The sequence below is a fragment of the Rissa tridactyla genome, chromosome 6, assembly GCF_028500815.1.
Source record: "Rissa tridactyla isolate bRisTri1 chromosome 6, bRisTri1.patW.cur.20221130, whole genome shotgun sequence".
Classification (NCBI taxonomy): Eukaryota; Metazoa; Chordata; class Aves; order Charadriiformes; family Laridae; genus Rissa; species Rissa tridactyla.
Window position 1 is genome coordinate 58,791,419 of NC_071471.1, and position 27,156 is coordinate 58,818,574.

General features: G+C 56.7%; 1 protein-coding gene across 1 annotated transcript in view; it reads left to right on the top strand.

The window, feature by feature from the left end:
- The first annotated feature begins 1,521 nt into the window (after positions 1-1,521).
- TRIM8 (tripartite motif containing 8) overlaps positions 1,522-27,156 on the top strand; it is a 30,488-nt gene continuing 4,853 nt past the window's right edge. Inside the window, exons 1-2 of the mRNA XM_054206479.1 lie at positions 1,522-2,774; positions 3,175-3,854. Of these exons, the coding sequence (XP_054062454.1) occupies positions 3,285-3,854 (570 nt within the window). The 5' untranslated portion in view covers positions 1,522-2,774; positions 3,175-3,284. The remainder of the gene's footprint in view (positions 2,775-3,174; positions 3,855-27,156) is intronic.

Sequence of the window (27,156 nt, forward strand, 5' to 3'; positions counted from 1 at the left end):
GGCTGGTACCCGTCGCTCTGTCTTCTTGTCAGGGTGTCTCTTGGCAGGACCTGCCCGTGCACAGCGGGTTCCTGTAAAGGAAAGTGTGGAAAAACATGGATCACCCCTACCTCGGGGGTGCTGTAGGATGCTCATCCCTGTAGCAGGCAGCTGGCTGCCCCAGGTGGCCCATGGCACTGGGGCTATAGGTGCTATGGTAGACACTGCTGGGTGGTGTCCCTGGACGGTTTGCTCCGTGGCTTTGAGGCTGCAGTCGGGAAATTCCTGCTAAATCCTTCCTGGAGGCAAATTGCCATCAGCGAGCGTCACCCAGGGGCAAGGTTGGGGCCAGATCCTGAAGCCACCGTCTGAGCCTCTGCCCCCTCGTCACTCCACCATAAACCTGCCTATGCACCCTGAGCATTTTTTTGGTCTAAATAAATACTCCGTTTTGAAGCCATTTGTGACCCCCTCGCCAGAGGGAAATGGATTTACACCATCAACATGCTTTATTCCCAGCGGCCCGGCCCATTTGGCAGGGGTTGGATATACTGTGTCCCACGAAACAGCTGCGGAAACATTTGGTGGGAGAGCTGTTAACAGAGACACCTCTGTGCCCTGGGCTCTGGCGGGAGGAGCTGGGGCTGCCAGTTTTGGAAAGACCCCATGGGACAAACGGCTGTTGCTCTGCATGGGGAGGAAACACACCTGAAATGGTCCTGTGCAAAGTCATGGGCCATCCAGGGGGGAGCCAAGAGGGTGTCGAAGACTCCAAGGGGCACTTCTGGTACCCGGGGCCAGCTGTGGCCCAGATGTGAGCTGGTTCCATGGCGATTAGCCCCTTTTAGCCCACCGGCACCCTGAGCAACCCCGGCTCCTGGCCGTGTGGGGATGCTGGTGGCCGGGCAGGGTGGCCCTACCGCTGCCGGGGACAAGCCCGGGCTCCTCGGAGGCTGGCCTTCCAGCCGTAGGGACAGCCACCGCACAGGTCGAGAGCTGTGCAGCGCCGAGCACAGCGGGTGGACCCCATCGCCGGCCGTGCCCGCTTTAAGGCGTCGGCGGGGCGGGGCGGGGCGGGCCGGGGGCGGTGCCCGGTGACGCGCGGTGGGCGGGGCCGCGGGCGGGGCGGGGCCGGTCCCGCCGCAGCGCAGCGCAGCTCCGAGGCGGCGGCGGCGGCAGCGCCCGGCGGGACACACCGGCTCCGGTTCCGCTCCGCTCCCCCCCACCTCCCGCCCAGGCCGGCTCCCGAGCGGGGCGGCCCCTCGCCGCGCCACGCCCGCCCCGGTCCATCTCTCCCCCGCCGCCGCCCCCATGGCCGCCCCGCCCGCCCCCCGCCGCCGCCCCGGCCCCCCGCGCCGGGGCTGAGCCCGGCCGCCTCCCAGGCGCCGCCCCCCGCTTCACCCCCCTCAGCTGCGGGGATCCGCGCCCCCCCCCCCCCCGCCCACCTCCCCGCTCCTGGTTCCCCCCCTCCTCGTCCCCGGCCGCGGCCGCCTCCCCGGGGGCGGCGGGAGGAAGGCCGGGGCGTGGGGCTCCGGCGGGCGGGCGGCGCCCAGGGCGAGCCCAAGATGGCTGGAGGCGGCGGCGGCGGGGGCAGGCGCGGGGGGCTCTGCTGAGCGGCCCCGCCGGGACGGGACGGCTGGGCTCGGCTCGGGCTGGGCTGGCCCCGCAGCCGCAGCCCCTCCGCAGAGCCCCGCCGGGCGGGCGGGGGGAGGCAGCAGCGGGAGCGGTTTTGTTCCGGTGACTTTAATTATTTTTTTTTTAAATACCTCTTTTTTTTTTTTTTTGGTAATTTTTTTTTTTTAATTTTATTTTTAATGCGCCTCCGGTCTCCGTTCTCCAGCAGGGCAGCTCAAAATGGCTGAGGGCTGACTCGGCTCTCCCGGAACCGCTCCTCCCGGCTGCCCGCCGCCGCCTCGCCCCTTCCCGGCGGGGCCGGCCCGGGGGAAGCCGCGCCGGGGGGCGGCTCGGACACCCCCCACCCCCCGCCCCGGGAACACCGGGCTCCATCGCATTGTTGCGTCGGGGGGCTGCTGCCATGAGACCGGGCTAGGTCCGTTCTCCCTCGCCGCCCCCGTTCGCCTTTAAGCGCCCCCCCCCCCACAGCCCCGGTGGGCTCGGAGCAGGTTGATTTGGGGTGCGCGGGGTTTGGATCCCCCCTGGCAGAGCCCGTCCTTCCCCCCCCCATCCCTCTCCGGCAGCGTTGGAGGCGGCTGGGCGGGCTGGGGTTTGCTCTGAATGACCCAGCTCTCCCATTCAAGCCCTCGCAATCTCGAAGCAGGCGAGAGGGGTTTGGGTTTTTTTTCTCGGTTTTTTTTTTTTTTCCTGTCTTGTCTTTTTTTTTTTTTTTCCCCTCTTCCTTTTTTTCTTTGCTGCTCCGCCGGGTGAGAAGCAAATCTCGGGGGCCGCGGAGAGAATTCGTTGTGGGTTTTGGTTTTTTTTTTTTTTTTTCGCCATCTTCGCTATTATTATTTTATTTTTTTAATCTTCCTCCTTTTCCCATTTTGGATCTTAACCCTTTGATCTGTTTCCTTTAAAAGACTCCGATTCCCAACTCCCCATCAGGGGGAGAGGGAGGAGAAATACAGGGGAGGAAAAAAAAACCCACCAAACCCCGAGCGAGTCGGTGCTCTCAGCTGTTGGCCAGGTTGGTGGGGGACAAAAGTCCCCTTTAAAATATTGAATGTCAGTCGCAAACCTAAGAAAAGAAAAATCCGATCCGGAGCGCTAAATTTAGGAGCTTTATATGGAACTTGGACTCCGCTGCTGGATTTTGTATGGATTTTTTTCAACCTTTGGTAAGTTGCGATTCACCTTCTTTGGGTTAAAAAAAAAAAAAAGCAACAGACGGCTTTTAGGGGTTGTTAAGACTTTGGGCTGTAAATCCTCTAATATCGTGTTGGGTTTTTTTTTTAACCGTTTGTGTTGCTTTTTTTGTTGTTGTTGGTTTGGGTTTTTTTGGGGTGTTTTTTTTTTGTTTTTTTTTTTTTTTTTTTTTTAACGAAGCGGCGGGGCCGTCGCGTTTTCTGGCTGGAGATTTCCTAGAGTGCCGCCTGCCCTGCGGTTTTTGTTTTACCCCCTCTCCCCCCGATTTTTAAGATCGGCTGGGGTTTATTATTTATTAGGGGGCGCGCTGCGGGGAAAGGGGGGGGACCCCAGCAGCCGTTCACCCCCCCACCCCCCGGCTTCCCCTTGCAGGGAGGACAGACCCCGGCGTCCGCCCCTAGACCGCACTGAGCGACCGAAGAGGGGGGTGGGGGTGGTGGTGGTGGTGTGTGGAAAAACGTCGCCAGAGGCTGCCGGCAGAGATGGCCGAGAATTGGAAGAACTGCTTCGAAGAGGAGCTCATCTGCCCCATTTGCCTGCACGTCTTCGTGGAGCCGGTCCAGCTGCCTTGCAAGCACAACTTCTGCCGGGGCTGCATCGGGGAGGCCTGGGCCAAGGAGACGGGCTTGGTGCGGTGCCCGGAGTGCAACCAGGCCTACAACCAGAAGCCCAACCTGGAGAAGAACCTGAAGCTCACCAACATCGTGGAGAAGTTCAACTCCCTCAACCTGGAGAAGCCCCCTTCCGTCTTGCACTGCGTCTTTTGCCGCCGGGGCCCGCCGCTGCCGGCCCAGAAGATCTGCTTGAGGTGCGAAGCCCCCTGTTGCCAGTCCCACGTCCAGACCCACCTGCAGCAACCCTCCACCGCCCGGGGCCATCTCCTGGTGGAGGCGGACGACGTGCGGGCCTGGAGCTGCCCCCAGCACAACGCCTACCGCCTGTACCACTGCGAGGCCGAGCAGGTGGCCGTCTGCCAGTTCTGCTGCTACTACAGCGGGGCCCACCAGGGACACTCGGTCTGCGATGTGGAGATCCGACGCAATGAGATCAGGGTAAGTCGGACCTTCGTGGAGACGTGGGTTTGGCTGGCTCTCCTCGGCCGCCCTCTTCCTTCCCGGCTGCGTTGGTTCCCCAAAGGGCCGGTGTTTGTGTAGGCCTACACAAAAATCCACCCCGGTGCTGCTCCTCCTCCGCCCGGTCCCCCTTCACGGCGGACATGTTAGGTGGCCGCTCCAGCCGAGCAGTGACGGAGCCTGTGGGTGCCAGGGGGGACTCCCCAGGGAAGGGGGTCCGCACCGGGAGCCTTTGGAGCCGTTCAGCCATAGGACCTGCAGCCACTTGGGTCTGGGCTGCCTGGGGAAGGGCCGAGGTCCTGGGCCAGGGGGTTTGGAGGGGTCGTCTCCCCGGTTCCTGCTGGGGTTGGGGGGAAGGCAGAGCAGCTGCCCGCCTCCGAGGTGGAGTCGCCCCAAAATCGGGCTCCCTGAGGGGGGACACAAAGCGGCCACGGCCACAGACCCCCGTCCATTGTAAGGCCTGTGAATGTCAAACTGCCGGCTCTTCCCACCGCCTCCCGCCGGGGCTGGGGCCGCCATCCCCTTCCCCGCCTCCTGTTGGGGACCCACCGCTTCTTGCTGGCGGGCATTCACGTGTGGGGTTTGGCCAAATAACGGGGCTTTTAACAGGGGACACGGGGCTTCCCCCCTGCCCTGCCGCCTTTCCCTAAAGCAGCATGGGGCGTAGCGCTGGATTCGAGGGAAAGCGAGTCTGTATTTCGCTCATGGCCAGACCATCTGGCAGGAGCTTTCACTCCCAGCTCCCCACCCCAAAGTTCATGGCAGGCATTTAATAGCCCTGTGTCCAGCCCGGCCATGACCCTACCACCACCTTCCTTCCCCCTCCAGCCCCCCACCCCCCCCCACCCCGACCCTTCGAAAGAGGCCCGGCGCTTGTCCGCCGAATAAATATTTAACAATGAATTGAATGGTGATTACTGTAAAATGGGGATGATTTCCTGTGTATTTTAATGTTGCCAAAATGAGTCACCATTTAGCAATAAAAAAAAAAGTCATAAATAAAAATTGCAGTATAATTACTTTCCAATTGGATGGCCAGGCCTGGGAGGGGGTGGCGGCTCTGTGCAGAGAGGAGCCAGCCTGAGCTCACAGGAAGGTTATTTTCCTCTCCAGGTTTTTTGGGGGAAAACCAGAGACCTCCGCGGAGGTGCCAGCAGCTCCGCCACACACGCTGGAAGGGGAAAGACCCAGCCAGGCTTTTGGAGAAGCGCTTTTCTGCTTCTATTTATAGGGAGTCATTTTGGTCTCCCTCTGCCGGGGTGGGGAGCCACCCCGGGAGGGCTGCGCGGGGCTGGGACGGGGCTCGCGTGTGCCTTTCCCAGGAGCCTTCGCCAGGGACCAAAACTATTTTTCCAGGTCCTTTTCCAGGACACTTTGATCTCATCTATTCCCGCTCTTGCTGCGTGGTTTTTTTTTTTGTTGTTGCTGCTGTTGTTAGGGCTGGATGTTCGCTGCTCCTTGCCGATACATGCTGCTGATGACCTGGCGGAAGGCTGCCACCAGCTAGGCTGGATTTTTGGCCCTGGTGTGAAATTTTAGGATATGTGACCAGGCACTGAATGTGTTGAATGGCTGTATCGTAGAGCCGCAGACTTGTTTTGTGACCTTGGCCAAATCCCTCCGTACCTCCATTGCCGCGTTATCTTAATTTCCTTTCTCTGCAGTGATAAGCTTGTCTCTTCCCGCTGGGCGCATGGCTCGGTTGGGTGCTCAGGGGCTGGGGCGATGGAGGACAGCCCAAAGCTGGGGGATGGCGTGCCTGAAGGATATCCCCTCCAGTTGAAGCAGTTCCTCTGTGAACCAACTGGAGTGGGGAAAAGCCCCCAGGAAAAACACCCGGCAGGTTGCCGGCCCTTGGGCAGGTCTCTGGCTGAAAGCTGCTCCTTGCCAGCCGGCGAGGAAGGTGGCCACGGTGGCTGCCAAATTAGGGTGCGTGCGCTCAGCCGGTGACGGCTTCCCGCCCGCGGGAACCGGGCCCGGGATTCCTGGCTGCTTGCTCACCCTGCGGTGGTGAGCTGCTCTCGGAGCATCCCGGGGAAGGAGGACTGGGGGGTGGGTGAGTAATGCTGGGCTTGGGAGGTCCGGGGGAGGCCCCGTCGTGAGAGGTTTGTTCCATGCGTGGATCACGTTTGGGAAACCGTTAATTGAGAAATGAGTCAAAGTTTGGAGGCTCGGAGCCCTGTCTGTGGTGTGGGGGACTCGGAAATGGGGGGGGGTGCAACATGGACCCAGTGTGGCGAGCGTGGCCCCCATGGACTGGAGGAGGGATGGAAGCCTGCAAACACGCTCCCCATAAACTCACCTTTTTTAGCGTTTATTACTCTGGCTCTGCTGCCAACCCACCTTGAAGGGCTTCTTACCCCCGGTTACGGTCTGACTTGAAGGGGAAAAGGGGCTCAGAACTCCTTGGGGACAGCACTGGCGCTTTCTCAGCTGTCAGCTGGCAATTAGGGCAAGAGAGCTTGTGCTGGGCGAAAAGAGGCCGGAGGCGAGTGTCTGCAGGAGGAAAGAGGGTGTCTGCGGAGGGCTGGCTCGAAGCAGAGGTGTGTGCTTGGTGGGTTTGGGGGAAGGGGGATGCTCGGCATTAGGTGCTGCACAAACCCACAGAGCCCTGGCGCGGAATTGGTTGAACTCCACGGTGCAACCGTAATACAAACAGTAAATAAAATATGTGGTTAATCTTTCTTTCGTGGGCGTATAAAGCGCTTACCTCCCCTTCCCCCCTGTGAGATGTTTTCTCCTTTGTTTCCTGTTTTTGTAGCGCTTAAAGGGGAGAAAAAAAAAAAGCCAACAACGCACCCTCTTTTCTTTGCTTCTTGTCATTTTGTATGTGTCAAGGTCTCAAAACGAAACATTTTTTCTTCCATCTTTGCCTTTGCTGCCCCAGCCACGTGCCTCCTGCCTGCATGGGGGAACCTGCTGTCTCCCCAGCACCGGGGAACCTCCTTCCAGGGCTGAAAAAGAAAGTTGCTCTAGCATGAGGTTGATATGTTGCCTTTTTTTTTTTTAATCCAAAAAGGGGGAAAAATACATTGCCAGGATTGGACCACGGGTCAGAAGGCAGCAGCCAGAAAAAGGGCCTCGCTTGTTGGGGTATTACCACGTTTGCCTCATCTTTGTGTGGGACACGGTTGATTGAGGACAGGTACATCAGCTTGCTTGGGGATGTTCTAGCTGCCTGTCCTCAGCTGTCAGTGCCACTAGTGGGAAGGGACTTGGGTAGAGGCTCTGCTTCTGCTTCCTTTTTGTTTCAGGAGATGGAGGTAGATTTCCCTCTGACCTAGCTTGCAGTGCATTTTTGGGAAATCAGAAGAAAATCCCTCCATATTCTGAAGATCTCTGGTGGTTTTGAACACTAAGAGAGAGGAAGCACATTGTGGTGCCGAGAGCTGCGGGGCAAACCTCGGGGATCCTTCTGCAGGCATGTAGGAGCAGCGCTGGCCATGGAGCAGCGCCCATTTGGCAAATCCAGGGGCACAGACAGGGACTGGGCTGCTGAGTCCTTCTGCTCCTCAGTGGGTTTGAGCTTGCTTTCTTGGCAGCCCCCCAGATAAGCCCAGCTCAGGTGCTCTCTTAAGTATGAGAGAGGGGAGAGGTGAACGCTTGGTAAGAGCACAGGAAGAGATGAATCCCAGGTCTGTACCAGGAACTCTAGTCCTCTCCCAGCATTGGCCACCAGCCCCAGTGCAGAGATGACCCACGCGCTTTTCCTACCTGCCCCAGCTGATTGCTTCTGTGGTTCAAAAGCTCTAGGTCTCCAGAGGGAAAACGCCACCAGCTTTTCTTGACTGTTTGAAACGAGTCCTATGTCACATCTGCATGCTGCCATCCATATCGGGGACATTTTGCTGGGACATTTTGCTGGGACCAGCCCCAGTACTGGGGAGGCTGGGGTCGCCTCCACTGCCAGGCTCCTGATGTGAGCTGCTGGAGGTTGTTCTGCTCTGAAACAGGTTTGGTAACTTGTCATGGGCTGGATTTTTACAGGCTTACTTATTTTCCAGATGACTTGTTTATGAAGAGCACGGCACGCAGCTCACTGGAGGCATTGTGAGCGCAAGTGCCCAAGTGCTCGAGCGTTAATTTAGCTCTCATGACTGTAGATGGTGTGGGCTGGTGCCTGGCAGGCATTCCTCACGGCGCTCTTTGAACATACCTGATCGACAGATGACTTTGTCAGTAGGTCCTATGAAGCTGGAGATATGCAGGTTCTCCCTGCCACCATCCATCTGAGCCTCCATCAGCATCCTGGAGCTGAACTGCCAGCCCTTTCCTCCTCCCCAGTCAGCCTAGCCCCGTGTCTCTCCCTCCCCTGGCTTTGCCCATGCCCTGGTTCCTGCCCAGGGGCCTCGGGAGTCCAGCGCCAGGCTCCTAAATGTGACTGATCATTGTGCCCTGGGATGCTGTCAGTTGGTCAAGCTGCCGTGATGAGTAATGACTTCTAGGGCCTTGGGCAGTCACAGAAATCCCAGCACCCACCTAGCCTCACTTCCTAGCTCCGTGCCATTCACCACCATCAATCTGTCAGGCTTTGCTGTGATGTGTTGTCAGGGGCAGCAGGGGATTTCAGTTCAGCCGATAGCAGCCTGTGCTGCCCTAGAGAGCTGCCCCGCTGCAAGCCCAGCTGGGTTTGCTGACCAAGCAGCAGTGGGTATCCTGGCGGTCCCAGATCTTTGGCTGAAGTGGGACAGTCTCCTGCCACCCCGGCGTTTGGATTAAGGGCTTTCCCTGCTGCTTTCCCGCTAAGCTTGAGATTTTTCCTCACCCTTAGCCCATCAGGTTGCCAGCGGTTGCTTGCTCTAGACCTGCAGCTGCAAGGCTTCTGTGTAGAGTCAATCTGAGAAGTGACAGCGGAGATGGAGGATGCAGGGAGGCAGCCTGGTGGGTTTGAATGGGAGGGAGGAGGCTTGTATGGAGGCGACAGCTTTCATAAAGGAGTAAGAGAGGGGCTGTGGTGGAGAATGCTATCTTCCCGCAGGGAAAAATGCTACGGGATGGCTGCACTTTGCTGGTGGGGAAGTCTGGGCACAGCCTTGCCCACCCATGCCAGACAGCCCTGGCCAGAGAGCTTTCCACCCTGAACCCCTCCCTCAGCGGTGGCTTTGAATGAACCCCTCAGATGGGGTTGTCCTGGTCTGGTCTCTGAACCAGCTTTGGGTGGTGATGAGGGCATAATAAACTTAGCCCAAACCCTCGTTCAGTCTAAATCCAAGCCATGATATTTATGTGTGATGTGGCTGCTGGCAGGGAGGTGTGGAGCATGCAGCTCTCCTCAAGCCTGTGAGCATGATGGAGAAGTAGGAAGGCTGTGGGCTGTGGTGTGACACCCTGGACTTTTCCTCCACCCCTCAGCCTCATGCCTCGCACGTGGGAGCCTGGGTGAGCCCTTCGAGGAACGCATGAGTCCCAGGACCGTCTTTCCCTTCTCCTCCCCTCCCCTCACTCCAGCAAAGCAATGTCCTCGAGCTCTCCCGCATGCTCAGCTGAGCCTGGTGCTGCCGGAGGGGGGTCCACAGCCTCTCCGCTGCTCTGGTCTTTGCCTCTGGAGCCGAGGAGTTGCCTCTGTCCCCATCTGAGCCAGGGGGGAGCAGAAAGGGGGGCCGGTGGAGGGGGTGGGAGGAGAAGGCAGATTTCCATGCCTCACAAAGGGCACAAGCGATCAGATTCGTGCAACTGCCCAAGAATAAAGAGGCTCTTACAGTGCTGGCTGCCCTGACCTCTCTCCTCTCTGCTCCAGAGGACAGCGTGTGACCACACAGGGATTTCTTAGCTGTGCTTTGGAGGGAGGCAGCGGGTTTTCTATCCCCAGATCTGTCTGCAGCTTGCCTTGCAGCATATTGGCCTATTTTTTCCTTGTTACCTATCTGTTTACTGGAAATCTTGGTATGCGGTGGTAATTTTTTTCTTTTCTTCTCTTTAATTTCATGTAATTGTTTTGTGTTTTTTTTTCAATCTGACACTGAAATGGGGCTGAGAGCAGCAGTGCTTCCAGAGCAGGGACAAAAGTAACCAGGAAACACAGGGCAAGAGAGGAGGGATCGACACCGAAACAATGAAATAGCCAAGCAAGGAAAGACTGAATGCTCAATAGCACAAGCCTTTGCAGAAATGCCTGGCTAGTGCAGCATTTTATAATCAGCTTCTGTGCTGGGCTGGCCTGCAACAGTAGTGTGATGGGGGAGGAATGCTTTGAATTAGCTGGATGCCAGAATTAATTCTGTCAGAATTCAAATGTACATGTATGTACGGATTTATAAATAAACACTTGGAGCCGGATTCTGCTTTGCCACACAGGCTCCGGGGCAGAATCTGGTCTGGCCTGGCTTTTCTTAAAAAAAAAAAAAAAAAAAAAAAAAAAAAGGTAAGCTATGGATCTGGGCTAGTTTCTGGTGACTTTGTCAACTTTCTGCATTTATCAGCAGCCTATAGGCTCAGGAGATGCTGGTTTGGTTGGAGTAAGTGGAATGTCTTGGAGGAGTCGGAGCTGCTGAGCTTGCTTGTGATGGTAGCCAATTTTCTGTGTTGAACCTTTGTTTGCTGTTAGAGAAGACAGGGCTGATGCTGGGGGGCCATCAGGGAGGTGTGGAGTGCACAGGACCCGGAAGGGATGTCCTCCCCTTCCCTTTGCTCTGTGGAAAAAGGACAGATAGAGGCAGCCACATTTCCTTTACCCAGGAGGACTACAGCCAGCATGCTTGGGAATGGGAGGAAGAGACGCCTGGTCCCAAATACAGAGGGAGGGACAGTTATTTACAGGCAAGAGGCTCTGGATGCACGCAAGAGCTTTTACATATGTCCCCCAGATGAACTCTCTGAAGAGGTTCCCAGTCCTGAATCCTTTCTGATAAGGACAGCTTTGTCTCGTTCTCACCAGGGGATCACGGTTGTCCCTCTTCTGTCTTGTGATTTGCTTGTGATGGTAACATGAGCAAAGTTCCCGGCTCAGAGCAGCACCCTGCCACTCTGCAGCAGTGCCATCTATGTAACACGCTTGAAGTCATCCGTTTGCTGGGATGATGTACCAGAACTGTTAAAAAAAAAAATTAAACATGAAGCAGTTTCATTTCTCTGTTTCTTCTCTTTCCCCTACCTGTCCTTTCTCAATTCCTTGGTGTGTGGATGCTTGGGGGAAGCCATCTCCGGAGCAGGCTGGGAAGAGCCGAGCTGCGGATGGCTCCAGATGAGGCAGTTGGCAGGGAGTGACGTTCCGGATGGCTGTGTCTCTCTGAAATATGAGTAAACGTTGTCAGACCAGCCGACTGTACAATCCAGGCCTCAGGGAGGGCTGATCTGCCCTTTCCTCCTTCCACCCACCTCTCCCTATGTGGGATCCCCCTTTGGACAGCATCACCCCATTTTCCTCTCCCTGCCTGGGTGACATGAAAGCTTCATCCTAGAGCTGGAGTCTTGGAGAAAGGGAAGGAAAATCCCCTGTATCCTAATGGAGGCAGTGTTTTCCCTCGCTGTACAACAGCTTAATCCAAACCTTCATTTGAGCCAGTTATTGTGTGGCTTTAAAACCCTGTCCCCTGGAAACCAGTCTCCCACCCCCTTCCCTCCCAGTCGATCCTGGTCGGTGGAGCTGAGCTCCGGGGTTTGGTACTCGGCCATACGCAGACACAGATCGATCGTGCTGGGGGGTGGGTTGATATTTTTGTGGCAATGGGTTTTATTGCTGGTTGCGGTTGTTGTTGGAAAGTCGGGGGGGGAGTGTTTGACGTGTGCTGTAATGGGCTTGTGTGTGTGGCAAGGGGAAAGAGGGTAACGCGATTGCATCCTTCTGCTCATTATCCTCTTGCTAGTGGGGGGGGGCTGCATCCCTCTCCCCATCCGAATCCGCGCAGAGCTGCCGGCTCTGCGGTGGGAGCTGGTTTTCCCTGCAGGTGAACTCCTCTGCGCTCAGACAAAGGGCTGGGGGTGCCGGTGCCTCCCTTTGTTCTCCTCCTGTCCTGGTGCACCCGCCTCTGACAGCAAAAAGCCCCTTGAAGCGTGCCTCTCAAATGGATGGAGCGGAATAAATGTGCCATGAGGTCTGTGTCCCCCTTGCAGACCCTTTGGGGTTGGAGAGGGGGGTCTGCGCTCCCCCCTCCCTTGGGTATTGTACTAGGCCCCTTAGTGTTGGGGGTGGCCAGATCCGGGAGGGAATTACTGCAGCTCTCCTGCCCCAGCTGCACCGTTGTGGCTGGGTGGCTGAGGCCCGGTGAGCCCCGTTCAGGTCAGAGGTGGTTTGGTTGTAGGGGATGGGGACAGGATCTACCCCCCACAAGGGAATGTGAGCACGTTTGGGGGTTATTTTCCTGCCTCTGCCTGCTGTCATCCTGAACAACAGGGCATCCAGGCAGGGGACTGGAAATATCGCCTTCTGTGTCATTCAAAGACCACCCCTTGCCAAATACATCACCCAGGGGTGTGAGCCCAGCAGGTAAAACCATGGCCTGTCCTCCAGACGAGGATTTTGTAGAATTTTACTTACAACAGGGGAGAAAAAGGTCAATTTAATCTCTCTGTCAACCTAAGACCTGGTAGGGGAATTGGTGTTACCCTAAAGTAGAGATAAATAGAGGTGGGGAGACCTACCAGGCAGTCAGGAAGTCCGTGGCAGCGTGGGGAAGCGATCCTGGAGACTGGGGCTTTCTTTGCTGGTGCTGGTACCTTGCCAAACACGGACCCTGCTAGCTGCCCCCAGCCAGGCATTTCCTCCCCTGGTCCTTCCCAAGGCTGGCTTCTGGCTACAGGTAACATCTATGAGCACACATGGTACTAATCTGCATTTATCAAAGTGCTTTTGCAGCAATCTGATAAACAATACTGAGGCGACGAGCAAAAGCTGAACCTTCCTTTACATGTTAAAACTGCCCACTGGAGTCTTCCTTGAGAAGTGTATCCTCCTTCCCAAAATGCGAGGTCTAGCTTTGCAGGAGAGAGACAGGAGGCATCCAAGAAGACAACCTTCATGCGCACGCTGCCTCCAGTAACTGTAGACATGGACATTTGAGGAAAACCTTGTGCTTCCCAAAAGCTGGAGACTGGGAAAGTCTGTCTGCCTGGGTGGAAAGATGGAGGAAACGAGAGGAGTGGGAACCTGTGGGACGGCAATCCCAGGCGTGTCCTGTCCATGGGTTGGTGATCCCAGGCGTCCTGAATCCCATCCCTGTTCTGCCCGTCTCTTGTTCTGCCCAGCGGAGGGGAGACGTTTTGAAGGTTAAGCAGAAATTGCAAGCTGGCCCTGAGGCACTGCTGTGCTAGCCAGCAGGTAAGGAGAAGCTGCCACGGAGCTGAGCGAGCAGCCAGGTTTCTATGCGCGTACAAGCTCACCAGGGGATGAGGAGCTGCTGTTGTTGGTCCTTCTGCTCTAGAAAATGGCAGTGCGGTCACGGCTAGAAATGGCTTCTCTGGGTGTACCCTGCATGCTGGCGCTCCCCCCCATCCTGTGTGGCTCTCGGCACATCCCATAACCTTTGTGCCTCCACCGCATCCTCTTTAAAAGAGGATAATGAAACTGAAAGGGGGAAGAAGCAGGCACTGGAGGCACCTTGGACTGCTGGGCTTGATAAAGCATTGCTTGCTTGTCTGCCGGAGACCTGAGGAGGTGAATTTTTGAGTCAGGAGATTAAATGCCAGGTCTGGCTGCTGTCGAACTTCCTCAGGGCTGCTCTAGCATGTGCTCAGCCCTGCTGAGCAGCAGCATCAGCACAACAGAGCTGCAGAGAACGGATCTGCAGGCTCTGATGGGCTCCTGAGGGCAAGCTACATGCGACTGCAGTGCTTGCGTGGGGAAAGGGTGTCTGGCAAAAGCTGCCTCGCTTGGGGATGGAAATTGAGCTTTGAATACAGTTCGCAGGAATCAGCGGGACCGGAGTTGAGCAGAGCGGTTCCCCTGGCTTCCTCGGAGGATGGAGCCAGCCAGGGTCTGAGCTGTTGGGCTCCGATCACCAAGTCAAACCTGAAAGATAAATGATACTTCAGGGGCCTGAGATCAATAATGTCAAAGGCTGGCCCGTAATCGGGCAAGATTAAAAACCAATGACGGGCCTCCTCCTAGGAACAGAAGTCAGCATGTTGAAGGAGAGCAGCGGGGCTTGCTCCTTTACGGTTATTCCCTGGTGGTGCCTGCATCCAAAACCCACCTTCCTGGGCTGCCCCCTGCAACATCAGCAATTCCTCCCCTCAATCAACATCGACCAGATCTTGCAGGTCCCCTGCGCCCACCCCTCTTCACTGGTCCCCATGCAGCTGGTCCAGAGCGCTCTTGCCCTTGGGAGAGTGGTTGAAGTGAAGACAAAAGCGGTGCAGCCTGGTGCTGGGGGATGAGCTGGGGGCTGCGGGAGGCAGAGGAGGGGCGGTCGCTTCAATGCCGTGGGTACCATGATGTGCTGCGTGTTGTAAAGATGCTCGGCTTTGCAGAGAGGAGTTTGGGAAATGAGGGCTGCAGGTGACTCTTGACTCTGTCGTGAATATGTTGGTTTTGTCTGTATTTGTCAATTAACCAGTGCCACGAGTGTTTAGCCACGTGTGGGCAGGAGACGGTCAGGTGGGGTGCTTGGTTGTGCCCATTTTGGGGGTGCTGGCATTCGAGCTTGCCACAGAGGTGGCTTTTTTCCTGCGTGGGTGCTGGGCAGGGGGCTGTGCCCTCACAGTCAGATGGACCATGCTTTCCCTGGTCAGCAGCAGCCACTGTCCGGCCGAGGTGGGGAAGGTGGGATTGATTTATTTGCAGGAGCAAATTAAAATAAACTTGAGTCCCTTTTTTCTGTGCATCCTTAAAGAGGTGCACACTCTGTCGCAGCTCTGTGGGGCAGGGCCACACTGGGGCTCCTACGAAGGACGCTGGGAAATAGGATGTTGCCTGTTTTTCCTGAGCGCAAGGGCGATTAAAGGAGAAGGGGCCGTGCCGTCTCCTGCCACTGCCCCTCATGTGTGCATGTGGGGAGCTGGAGGTGCCGGTTGCCTTTGCCCCAGGCTCCTCTTCCCCTTCCTCCCCGCTCCCCCACCCCTTCCCCGCCAGGAAGCCTGGCCTTTGTGTGAAGTGATGCCTCCTGACATCAGCCAGGCGCCGTGATTTCCTCCACAGCGGGGAGGGAGAGCGGGCGAGGAGAAGGGTGCCATGCTCCCCAAGGGGCAAAATACAGCCCTGGCCTTGCTGGAGTGCAGGGTGGTAGTGGCAGTGCTCGGGGGGAGGCTGCGTGCCCAGCCGGGATGCTGCCGGGAGGTGGTTGCCCCCAGCCCTGACAGCGTGCTGGTTCAGCAGAGCTTTGCCTGCTTATGCTGCTCTGCCTGAAAGCACCACGCCGGTGCGTTGCTTCTTGCTGCCTGTGACTCTGATTGCTTTGGTGGCATCTTTATTTGACCCCTCTAGGGATGCTCTGTATAGAGCTTGGGCAGTGCCGGCTGTGGGGTCTTGCTCTGGAGTCAGTGGCTCAGTGCTACAGGGCAGAAGCGGAGGGGCTCGCAGCAAGGCAGGAGGAGCAAGGCTGACATCTCCTGCTGCCCGGGGCTGCACCTGAGCTCTGGGAGCATCTCGCTGTCCATGAAGACACGTCGCTTCGGCAAGGGCAGGGCGCAGCTCAGCTGCGAGAGGGCTTGTGGGGTGCGGGCTCTTGGCTGCTCCTTGGAAAGGGGTTAATGCAACACATGGGAATTGGCCAAGAGCCTGCCAACAAGAAGCCGTGGCTGGTGCCTTGCCAGCGTGGGGGCCTCGCATCTCTTTAATTCGAGACGCTGTTTACTGGTGGATGGCGTTTTGCAGCTGGCTGGCTGGAAACTACAGGTCCCAGCATGCTCCCTCACATGTCGCCCGGCTGCTGAGCTCCGGCGAGAGCATGGTACCACGGGGATCGTAGTCTTGTTGCTCGCCGCTGCAGAGGTTTCAATGCCACAGGAAAGGGCTCTGATTCAGCAGTGCTGGGCAGAGCCAGGCTGCGCGACGCGGGGCTGAGCTCCTGCCTTCTTATCCTCTTGCCACCCACTTGCTCGATGCAAGACCAGGTTGGCCTTTTTATGTCACCAGGCTGGGGAGGGGATCTGGTCCTATTCTTATTCATTTGCAATGTAAATATTTTGGTCCCGAGTACGTTGCTGGGAGCTGGGTGTCACGTTGAGGAGTGTGATTCATTCATGCTGTTGCTGCTCGGAGCACAATGAGGCAGCCTTGGGACCGGTCCCAAAGATTTCCTGTGATCGCGGCTGGTGGGGAATTTGGGACGTCACGTTTGACTAGGTCAGAGCCCTCTTTGCCTGATTTCTGCAAGCCAGAAGTACTGTGCTGTGCCCAGCATGTTCGGGACTTGCCATCCTCAAAACGTGGTGGGTACGGGTGGCTTGTGTTCCCAGAGGGAGGGAGAACAGAGAGCGAGGCTGAGCTCTGGCTCTTGCCTTCCCGAGCTGCTGGTATGTGGAAAAAGTTGTGGGGTGTAGGGCTTTGTGCCTGGTCCCAGCCAGCCTAACAAATAAAGGTACAAAGCGATGCAAGTTCAAAACCTGCTGCATATCGAGTCTCAGAGGGAGCCCTGCCAGAGTTTTCCTGGTGGGGCCAGCACCACACGAGCATCCCTGTGTGTTTTAGAGGGACATGGGACAACCCGAGGCGGGACGCTGGGCGGATGGGCGGAAGCACTGGAAGGTGCCTCTGCATCCCTTGCTTCCACCACTGATGCTCTGCTGCCAGAAGGGACCTTTGCACCCCCAGTTTGGTCACCGGCACAGGAGGGGAGGCACTGCTGCACCCTCCACCCCGGGGCTGGCTCCCTCCGTCCCTCCGCGCGTCACTTCGTCCTCCCCACGCCGCTGAGAGCCAGGTGCGGGCTGTGCAGCGCCCAGATTCGTTTTGGCATCCTTCGTTAGACGGTGTTTGTTCATGCTGCATTTTTCTTTTTGCTGGCTTGTTTGGACACGCACTGGTACATTCACGGCACTCAGGCAGTAACGTGAGTCTCTTTCCCATTAGGAAAGGGGCCAGGATCTGGGGGGGCCGGGAGGGCGGCTTAAGCAGTAGTTTGTGAGATATTTCCTTCTGCCGCCACACCCTGCGTGAAAGAGCAATATCCGCGGCTTCAGCTGCTATCGCAAGGCTCCGAACGTCTCTCTTTTAATATAGATTGGTATCATTTTGCATTTTAAAGTAAAAACACGCTGCAAGCTGCAGACAGCTGTCGGTTGGCAGCTTTGTTTGAACATCTGGTATTGCTGGGCTGCTGTTCAGCGTGATCTAACTATGGGATTCATAAAGATTATAATCCGGGCTTTCAGATTCTCAACAGCCGCCTTGCGAAAAAAAATGGGGGAGAGAGAAAACCCAGCGGGGAAGGTGGCTGAGGGGTCCTCAACGTTTAGCAGGTCATGGTCATGGTCGGTCCCCTCTTGGGTGCAGAGTGGCTGATGGGCTCCCTGTGTGTTGCCTTGGCTGCCTGCAGGTGCTGACGGGCTCCTTCCAGCCTGCAAAATGCCGGGCGTTGGGGAGCTGTAAAGTGCAAAGTCCTCCTTTTTTTTTTTTCTCCCCTCCGCCCCCCTTTTTTTTATTTTTTCCAGCTTGTGTGCTGAATCTGATTGAGTCTCGTGCTCCTCTGGGTGGTGTCTGGCGCTGGCGAGCTGAAGCAGCAGATTCTGCTGTGGCTTTGGGTAGATGTTTGTAGCAGTTGTCTGCAGCAGCAGGACTTGGTTTCCTTTTTTTAAAGTAAGTGATGTAGGAGCCAAGGCTTGGAGTAAACATCTCGGCATATCAAAATCTCGTTTCCAGGAGAAATTGAGTCCCCTTGTCTTCTCAACCAAGAGGTTGAGATAGCCACCTCTGTAAGCCCCATCCATCCCTCTGTGAGTCAGGCACTTTCCTTGGCACCTTTGAGAATTAAGCGGCCTCTAAGCCCCTAACGGGTTTTATAAATCTTGTTAGTTGATCTGCATTTTTGCAAAGCTCTTTGAATCCAGCCTATTGGCACATAAGTCACCTTGACTTTCTGCAAGGCTTTGACTCCCAACTCACTTTCAGGCTCCATTTGTCAGTTGGAGGTGCACAAAAAACGTCCCCCCTTATCTTTATTAGAAAAAAAAAAAAAAGCTGCCTGGAGAAATCTAGCTGCACTCTAGTTGATGCAAGCCAGTAATAGAGGTGCATATAAACCTGTTCTGCCCTTGTTTGTGTTGATTTAACTTACCAGTACAAATTAAAATAGCCTTGAGCGGTTGGAAGTTTAACTAGATCAGTTGGAAGGAAAAAAAAATAAAATCGTGGCCTTTAAATCAAAGCAGGGTTTTCTTTCTAGTGTTGCCCTGAGCCTGGAGAGGGGCTTTGTGCTGCCCAAGCAGCCAGACCCCTCGTCTGTGGGTCACCAAACGAGATGCTGACGGGGCATGTGGCTGCTGGTTGTTGCCTTTGCACTTATTGATGGTCTCGTGGCTGGGACATGTGGGCGCACGCAGGTATCACTGCGGCTGCTTTATTTCTCACTGGTATCTGGCTTCCCCCAGAAACTTGCTTGTGCATCCGTATCCTCAGGCTGGGCACCCTTTGGAGCAGAAATTAGAAATTAGAGGGGTAGGAGGCCAAAGAGGCTGTTGTTCAGAGCTCAGGTCTCCCCGTGGCAGGGCTGAGCTGTGGTGGGTGCGGAGCGGAGGTCTTGGGGCAGGGGAGAGGCAGCTCAGCCTGCAGTGGGAGGAAGGGTGGAAGAGGCTGGCTGTGTTTCACCCCTGCAGGGAGAAAGCTCTGAGATCACACAGGCCAGCTGGATCTTGAATCCAAGATGTTTATTTGGAAGAGGGAGTGAGGGTTTCTCAATTTTGCAGGGGCTGCAGATGGGGGTAGGTTTGCTGCCAAGCAATGGGAGTGGGTCTTGCAGGGTGGCTGCTTTTGAAGGCGAGGCATCCCGCCAGCCGCCGTTTGGGGACAACTGGCCGGGACCCTCAGATTGCAGCACGTTGGGAAGATCTTGGGATTCAACAGAGCTAGACGAGGCAGGGACAACAGCAGATCGAGGCAGGATTGGGGGTGTTGCCAAAGCCTGTTTATTTTTTTGTGGGTGTTACGGAAGGAGCGACGCACAGATGATATGTCAGAGCAACAGGGCTTGTGTGAGGAGCAGGGTTTTGTGATTCCACTGAGTTTCAGCACTGAACGACCTCCCGTTTCTGACGAGACTGCCGCCACTGGAGCTGGCAGAGCGCTTGTGAGAGCCAGTTCGAGGGCACAATCCAGCTGAAAAGAGACTGGGTTTTTTTTACTGGTTTAATTTTTCAGATGGATCCATGGTTGGGAAGGGGCAGATGTATGAAACCAGAGACAGAAGAGGGAGAAAAGGAGGTTAGGGCCCCTGTAACGTACATGTAAATTGATTGAAACATTCAAGAAACCACAAGCACAGAGCGCACTGAAGACAGAAAGGGCAGGACTTCTTACACGATCTCATAGGCTCCGAAAAACTGTTAAATCTGGTGAATCCCAGTCAGTGTAGCTTCAGGGCATAGACTTTATTTTCTGGCATGGTGGGGAGGAAGGACAAGGCCATGTTGGTCATCAGGGCCAGATGTGTTCTAGGTGTTGGTGTCAGTCTGAGGTCCCAAGTGTCTGGAAACGGTTGCTCAAGGCGCCTGGGTCTGGCTGTCTGAAACTTTCTGGGATGTCGCAAACCACTGCACTTTCCCGGAGTGCCCTGGCAATGCCCTCGTGCCGGTGCTCCGGAGCTGGTTGCTTAAAGGGCATTTGGTTCTGGGTCATGCTGGGCAGAATGGGCTTGTGCCAGGGCCTGCAGCTGGAGCCCCGTGCCAGAGATGGCTCAGCAGCAGGGCAAATTTTGGCACTGATTTATAAGCAGACCCAAACCAGGACATTTTCCCCCAAAAACCAAAAAAGGGGGGGGAAAGAGCTCCTCCCTCACATCTGTGATGGCAGAGAAGATGCGGACCTTGTCCTTCATAAACACGAAGCTGAGCCCTGTGACTCCTCCTGGCTCTCCTCGCTCCCAGTCGAAGGCATCCTGGACTGTCCTCCCTCCCCAAAGCTGTCCGGGGAGGGCTGCTGGCTGGCATCTGTGCCCAGGCCTGGGTGGGGATCTCCTCTCCCTCCCTTCCCAGCAGAGAGAAAAGATTTCTTGAGCTCCTCGCTGCCCCCAGGGTCTGGTTGTGCCTGCAGCCGCAGCCCGGGCAGCTCTCAGAGCTGGTCTTTCCGTCTTGCTCCTGCACCGCCCAAAAGCATCTGCTGTCCCCGAGCTGCTGGGACACAGCGCAGGAGCATGTTTTCCCCAGCCGGGTGCCGTCTCTCCTGGCAGATCTGGGGCAGGAGGCAGCTGCGCCAGCCAGAGGCAGGGGCACATGGGCATCACCGCGACTCATCTTTGTCCCGTGCAGCCAGCAGCATCAGTCAGGACTTGCCTGTCTGCACGCTCAGCATGCAGACCAGCTCCTCCATCCTCGTATTCATCTTCCCGGTGTGTTTCCAGCTCCTTTCTTCCGTTCCTCACCATGCTGTGAGTGAGTCTTGAGCCCCGGGTCTGGTGGAGGCGGTTCGCCCAGATTTCACTGCCTCTTGCTGCGCTTTGCACAGGGACAGCTTATCCGACACTGGTCCGTGATCAGCACGGCCTTGCTCCTACTCTCCAACATGCTGCAAAAGTGTTCGGGTGCCTCTGTTTTGGGGTGCGCATAGCCCATACTGGGCGTCCTGTATCAGGAAGTGGGACTTGTGGGGCTGCTGGCACAGAAGGGATGCTTCTGCCGCCACTGGCCTCGTCTCCCTGCTCCTTAATCCTTTTTATCTCCCTTTTCCCCTCCAAGTGGCTCTTCGTCCCTGCTCAGAGGATGCTGGCAGCAGTGGCAGCCAGGCCACGGCTTGAAGTTGGGGTCTAAAAGTGACAAGGAGAGCCCTGTCCTCCTTCCCCCGTGTGTGTGAGGCACAGCCACAAGTAACCCCCCATGGCAGCGGGGAGCAGGGGGGCACACAGAGGCCCAGCAGGCAAATTAACATCCTCAAGGTCCTTCTGAAGGTCGCCTTCCGATAGAGAATAGGTCCCCATTTCCTGGCCTCCAGAAATCCTGCCGCTGGCTCCACACGACACAATGCCTTGTATGTTCCCTTTACTAACGAGTTCTTCCTTTCTGCCGGGTGTAAACAAGGGGAAGAGCTGCACAGCCACATGGTGATCCGGGTTCTGCTGGTAGAAGGCCACATGGAGGAGCGTGGTCTGCCGTGCCCACCGGCCTGGGGTGCCACAGAGTCGAGGGCTGCCCTGAATACTGCTGAGCTGCCGTGAGTCATGGCTCGGGGGGAGCATCCAGCTGCTGTGTGCCAGCCATGGTATAGGGATGCCCCATGCTGCGATGGGTGCTGGAGATGGGACATGGGGCTTTGCCTGATGGTTTCTCCTCCCTGGCATGCTGGGGAAGGTTTGGAGACCAGGCAGCATCGTGCAGGGAGATGGAGACAGGCAGGAGGCATCCCCACCCGCCCTGGCATGAGAAAAAGGTGGAGAGCTGCTCTTGCGAGAGGCACCTTCCATCCTGTTCCCCCAGGCTAGCGCTGGATATTTGGCCTCCAGACGTTTTCTACAAAGCACCAGCTCTCCCGGAGCTCAGGGGCTCCCTTGATGCTAAGGAGGGAGTCTCTGATGCCCATGCACTGCGTGGCTGCTACTCCCATCCCTTCCTAGCAAGGGCAGCTATTAATATCCCAGAGGCTGTTCCTCTCCCCTCTTCCTTCCCGTGCCGGGGATAAACCAGCCCGATCTCTGTGCAGGGAGCACTGTGAGAAAAGCCAAACCCCGGAGGAGTGTGCGTGTGCTCTGGGCTGGCTGGGGGAGGCGAGGCCTCCTGCTCCGGCCCGAGACCTCCCCTCCTGCCCCATGCTTACTGTAAATGCGTGCAAGATGAAACCCCAACCAGAAAACATTTCCTTCCTGTCCCTGTAAGTGGATCAGCCTCCTGTGAGTGCCGTGGGAGCTGTGAGGAGTTCGAAAGAGCTGCTTTTGCCTGTGTCTTGTCAGCAGGAGACCATGGTGGGGTGGGAGGGATGCTCCAGGGGGTTTGGGCTGCGGGGACTGGTCCTCTTGGGCTGCAGCGACTGGTCCCCTCGGGCTGCGGCAGTGCAAGATCTCGTGGTTTGAGATCGTGTTTTTGGGGGGCACTGGGGTGCCATGTCCCAGAGCCACACGGTGTCAAGGTGCCGGTGTGTTGTCAGGTGGGGGGACGCTTTCAGGAGGGATGAGAATAGTTCATCGCGTGGGTTTTTCTCAGAAAACCGGTCAGCTGATGGCACAGCGGGACTGGGGAGCGGGAAGCCTGTGAGTGGGAGGTGTGGGGAGGCGAAAGGTTGCGCTTGCCTCCTTGGTCCAGGGCTTTTGGTGCATTAAAATTCAGTCACTGTGACTTCAGGCCCGTCTCCAGCAACGTGCCGGGACGCGGGTCTCAATGGGGGCCCTTGATCCCGGTCCCTGGGCTGAGCTGCAGGTGTCTGGAGCCATTCCCGCGACAGGCATCTGCCCTTCGCGGCTTCCTCGCTCCGGTTCAACCTTCCTCCTCCTCCTCGCCCTTCCTCCCCCTCGTGCTCCGAGCTGCTCCCTCCGTTCTGGCTTTCCGGTGGCTGCAAACAATGTCCTTATTCACTCAGCGTCTGGGATTTGGCGGCGAGGGGAAGGCCCGGGTGCAGAGGAGAAGGAAGGAGGGAGGCAGAGAAGCGAGCGCGCCTGTCCTGGGCCAGCCCCAGCTGCGGTTAAAGGCACTCTGTGGGGCAGTCTGGCTCTCTGCTCCCCCTGGTTTCCTACGGGAACAAGGGCTGTGGTTTGTCCACCTGCCCTCCCGTACTAACCTCCAAACCCACGGCCTGTTTCAGCCCAGTTTATTGGGAATTAGCATCCTGCAAGCATCCTGTAGGCCGGTGTGCAGAGACGTGGTTTCTCTTGCCGGGGAAGTGGCCCTGAAGGATGCACAGTGCTTATTAGACATCAGAGAAGCTCCGTGGGCTTCATTTCCCCCATGAACACAGTAAGGCTTTTCACTGCTCCCGCTGTCATTTAAAACCAGAGCTGCTTGGCGTGTCATGGGGCTTTGGTGAAGCTGCCAGGCTCCTTCCTGATCGCGCTGGGAGTCAGGCAGGGGCTGGCGAGCGCTCGAGCCCCCAGGAAAGGGATGCCACTGGCTCTCCCATGCTGGGTCTCCCCAGCAGGCACACAGGGACCATGACCACCCTCAGCGCAGGCAAAACCTTGGGGCATGTCATGGGATTTTCCTGCCCCGGTGCCAGCCCCAGGGCCACAGGCTGCCAGGGACTTGGAAGTGGGGATGAGGGGAGTGCCGGGCTCCAGGCAGGGCAGGGCCATAATCCGTGTTATCGTGGGCTCGGCGGTGACCCCAGATTTAGCCCTGTCCTTTGGGAGAGGACAGTGATGAGACCAGCCTAAGACAAGCCAGGGGGACATCTTGCCCATAGATTTCTCCCTGCCTGGGAGGTCTTGGGTGGGTGTGAGCTCCGTCCTGCATCCCAGTGCCCCTCTTTGCGGTGGGGAGGTTGCTCAGCTGGCTGAACTGGAGCTGTGTGTGTAACAACCGATGCTTGTGGTGCTGCAGCCATATGATGACTCTCAGATGGGGAGCCCGCATGCCCTGTATCGTCCAAGGTGTTAAACTCCTTGTTACCATCTTTCTGTCTTGTGGCTGCAGGCATTTAATTTTGCAAGAGTTCTGCTCTGTCAGGGCAACCCTGTCCCCTGACAGACGTCCCCCCTTCCGCTGCCTGGGGGTGGGTGGACGTGTCTGACACTGGAACGGCTGCTGGGAGCTGGGGCTTGTACAGAGCTGCCTGTGTGCAGGTTTGGGGGGACAGACCGGGAGGTGCAGTAAGGCGTGTGTGGGGTGAGGGTGGTTTCCTCTCAGCAAGCGCTGGGCAAATCATGATGGTCAGCAAGCCTTTCCCCAGCACAATCCCATGGGGACCCACTGTGCGCGTCCTCCCTGGACTGAGACCATGCAGCACTTGCTTTGCTTCCCACAGAGATGGCTCTCCAAGTAGTGTTTCCCTCCCAGTGCGTTAGCTCGGTATCCCAAACCCACCTGACGATTGCTCCCCAGGATTTGCTCTGCTCCGCCAGCGGTGGGGCTCCTCTTCAGTAAGCAAAGGATAATCTCCACTCGTTCCTCCTTCCACCTTTGGCAGTCCTGTTCCTGCGCAGGGTTGGTGCCCATGACATGTTTGCAGAGAGCCCTGCTAACTTCCTCTTAGGGCTCAGCCTTTTTTCCCCCCCCCCATTTATTTTTTTCCATGAGGAGGGGGGAGATTACATGGAACTCCAGCAGAATCAACTGGTGTCCAGCAACCAGCCCCATCTCGCTATAGCCTGCGGGGTCGGGGTGGACCAGCCACTTACCCCGGCCACAGATTAACTTATTAATTAATTACATGAGTTCACTCTCAGCTGGTGTTGGAATACAGAGCATTTTTGGCGGCCGTTTTGCAAACTGGCGGCGTGTCTTGGAAAAGACAAACTGGGATCATGGAGTTGCTCGGAGCCCGGGAAGGGTGCCTGTATGGAGGGAGCTGCGGTTCTCCCAGCATCAAGGTCATGCATGAAATATGAGAAATTACCCTGAGAAATTCTGATCCTGGAGGAGGAGGAGGAGTTCATGACTTCAGAAATACCAGATTTGGGAGGGGATGGAAGGGGAAGGGATATATTTTCCTTTTCAAAATACCTAAGGAATTCAGCCCGTGCTGTGGAGACAATGAGATTTCGCCCCTCGGTGCCAGAAGGGGTAGTTCATACCCTTGTGTCTTGTTAAGGTTTCAGTTGCCGTGGGTGAAAAGCCCTCCCATCCTGCTGCAATGCCAGGCACGTACGGTTTTTAAATCGCCCTAAAATCAAGAGAGTGGCTTAAATGTGAGATTCAAGGAAAACGCTGCATGTCCTCTATTCTCTCTGATTTCTATGGCTTTAGGTTAGATTTTGGTCAGTTTTTCCAGCTGTGAGGGGCTATTAAATTAACTTACATATATGAAAAGTTATTTATATATATATTTATGTATATATTTGTGATTTCACATAATTGTGTGATTCCAGGAGTGGAGCACCCTGAGGTTTGTTACAAAACACAAAGGTTGGCAGCTCTGCCATGGCAGCTGCAGGGCGGCAGGAAGGGGACGATGGTTTGTGCATGTCCGTGGCTGTTCAGTCCATCCCTCGGGGGTCCCACACACCAGGGGGGTTTGGCAGAGTGGCGTCCACTTGCCTGGCATCTGCCAGTGATGGGAAACCCTGCTTTTCCCTGCGAGAGCATCCAGGCAGCACTGGGGGGTAGAGCAGGGGCTGCTTCGGGGTGGCTCCACGTTGGATGCCTGATGCGTACGCCGGAGTGGGACGAGGATTTGGCCTCTGTGGCCAGCAAACTGTGAGCCTTGGATCCCATCCCACATTTTTCAGGGGGGCAGGGGATGCGGCTGCTCCCAGGGGCCCTGCCGGACTCAGCCGTTCTCCCGGTGGGCTGGTGCGAGGTGGGTCTGGCTGCTTGAGGTGGAGACGGCGAGTCTCTGCCGGCAGGGAGGGACGTGTAGGGAAGGGCTCGGTGCAAAGGCTCACTGTGTCTTTTGGCTCCCCAGATTGGAAAGTGAGAAGCTCAGCCTGCACTGCAAGACCTGCCCCAGCTCCTGGGCTTGATCGTCCTCCCGCAAGCAGGGTTGCAGGAAGGTATCTCCTTCCCTGGAGCGGGCGGCTTTCCCATCACTTGACTGCGATTTCAGTGGGGAAATTCCAGCCTGTGGATGCTGGGGTAGGAACCAGAGCCGGGTGCGCTGCGCTCCATGCCAGGCCCGTGCAGAGGGATGTTGCAAACCATGTTTTCAGCCAGCGGTGTTCAAGAGCAGGTCGTGTTGACATGCACCTCCCTGCGCTGCTGCCGGAGCAGGTTGCTGCCCGCACAGGGCTGCTGCCCACCCGCCCCACAGCTCTGCCCGCTGCTGGACCCCAAACCCCGGCTGAGCACCCAGCAGCACAAATAATGACCCTGAAAAAAGGAGATGTTTAATATATGCATTAGATCTTTCTCTGCGTGGATGCTCCCACCTATTCAGCTGGTCTTAAAAACAGCAGCAGCGATGCCCCTGGATGCTTGCAGGCCCCTGTGTTTCTGTTTGCGACAGCAAATGTGTCCCCGTGCCGGAGGGGTGTGCGTGGCTGCTGCTGCCCTTCAGACCCTGTTTCAGTGGATGTGCTGTCTGTGTGTCTGTCCGCATGTGCGTGGGTGGGTGCACACACGTGGGCACTGGGCATGCGTGTGGGGTGCGACTGCAAGGGGGAAGCTGGGTTTTTTTAGCTTCTTGTTATTATTAGTGGTAGGAGCCCAGCAATAGTGAAGCTGGAGGTGCCCGAGACCTTAAGAAAAACAACAGGAGGGAGGAAGCTTCGGATTCCTGCTCCCAAATTGAGTCGGAGGTGACAGCCTTTCCCTGCAATGCAATTAATCCCGGCAGTGCCTCTGCCACCCTCCCCCTCCCGCCTCGTCCAGGAATTAATTACTTGATTATAAATCCCCGAGCGGCAGTTTATAATAGCAATAATCCCCTCGAAATTCATCCTTGCTGCTGGTTTCTTCCCATCTCACCCCTGTCGTTGAGACTCTCTAACACCGTGTCTCCATGCCAGGCGAAGCCCTCCTCCTTGCCACGCCGGTGTGGTGGCTTTTCCCGGGGATAATCCCAGAGGGGGAAAATTTGGAGTTGATTTTCAGGGGTGTTTTGGGAAGCCCTGCCTCTGCTCGCAGGGATGGAGCCCTTCTCTCATGGGTACTGGGTTTCATCCTGGCCGGGAAAGTGCGCAGGAGCAAGGAGCTCGCACTGATTGCTGGGGATAAGGTTTTGTCCCATTTATTAGGCTGATGGCCCAGCCCCAGCCCCGAGGAGTGGGGGCCGGGGGCTGGCAGCATGGTGGGGGGAGGCCCTGTTCCTCCTCTATCTGTCCCTCCTGATTACGCTGATGCTGGCTCTGGGGCTTGTCACCGAGGCGGGGAAGGGAGAAAGGATTTGGCGTGGCATACGGGGGCGCGAGGGCGGTGGCGATGTCTCGTGCGAGCCTGCTGGCAATGGGTGATGGGCCTCGAAACAGGGCTGCCATAGTGGGGGATGAGCCTCTCTGTGTCCCTCCCAGGGTCCCCAGGGCTTGGCAAGGGGCTGCCCCCATACAGGGAGCCGAAATCAAGGTCCCCAGCTGATAAGGCACCCAAGCCACATGGTACCTCTGCATGGCCATTGAAATAGCGAGGTTTCCACCTCCACCAGCCACGCGTGGGCTTTCAGCTCGGCAATGGCATCCTGCTGGGA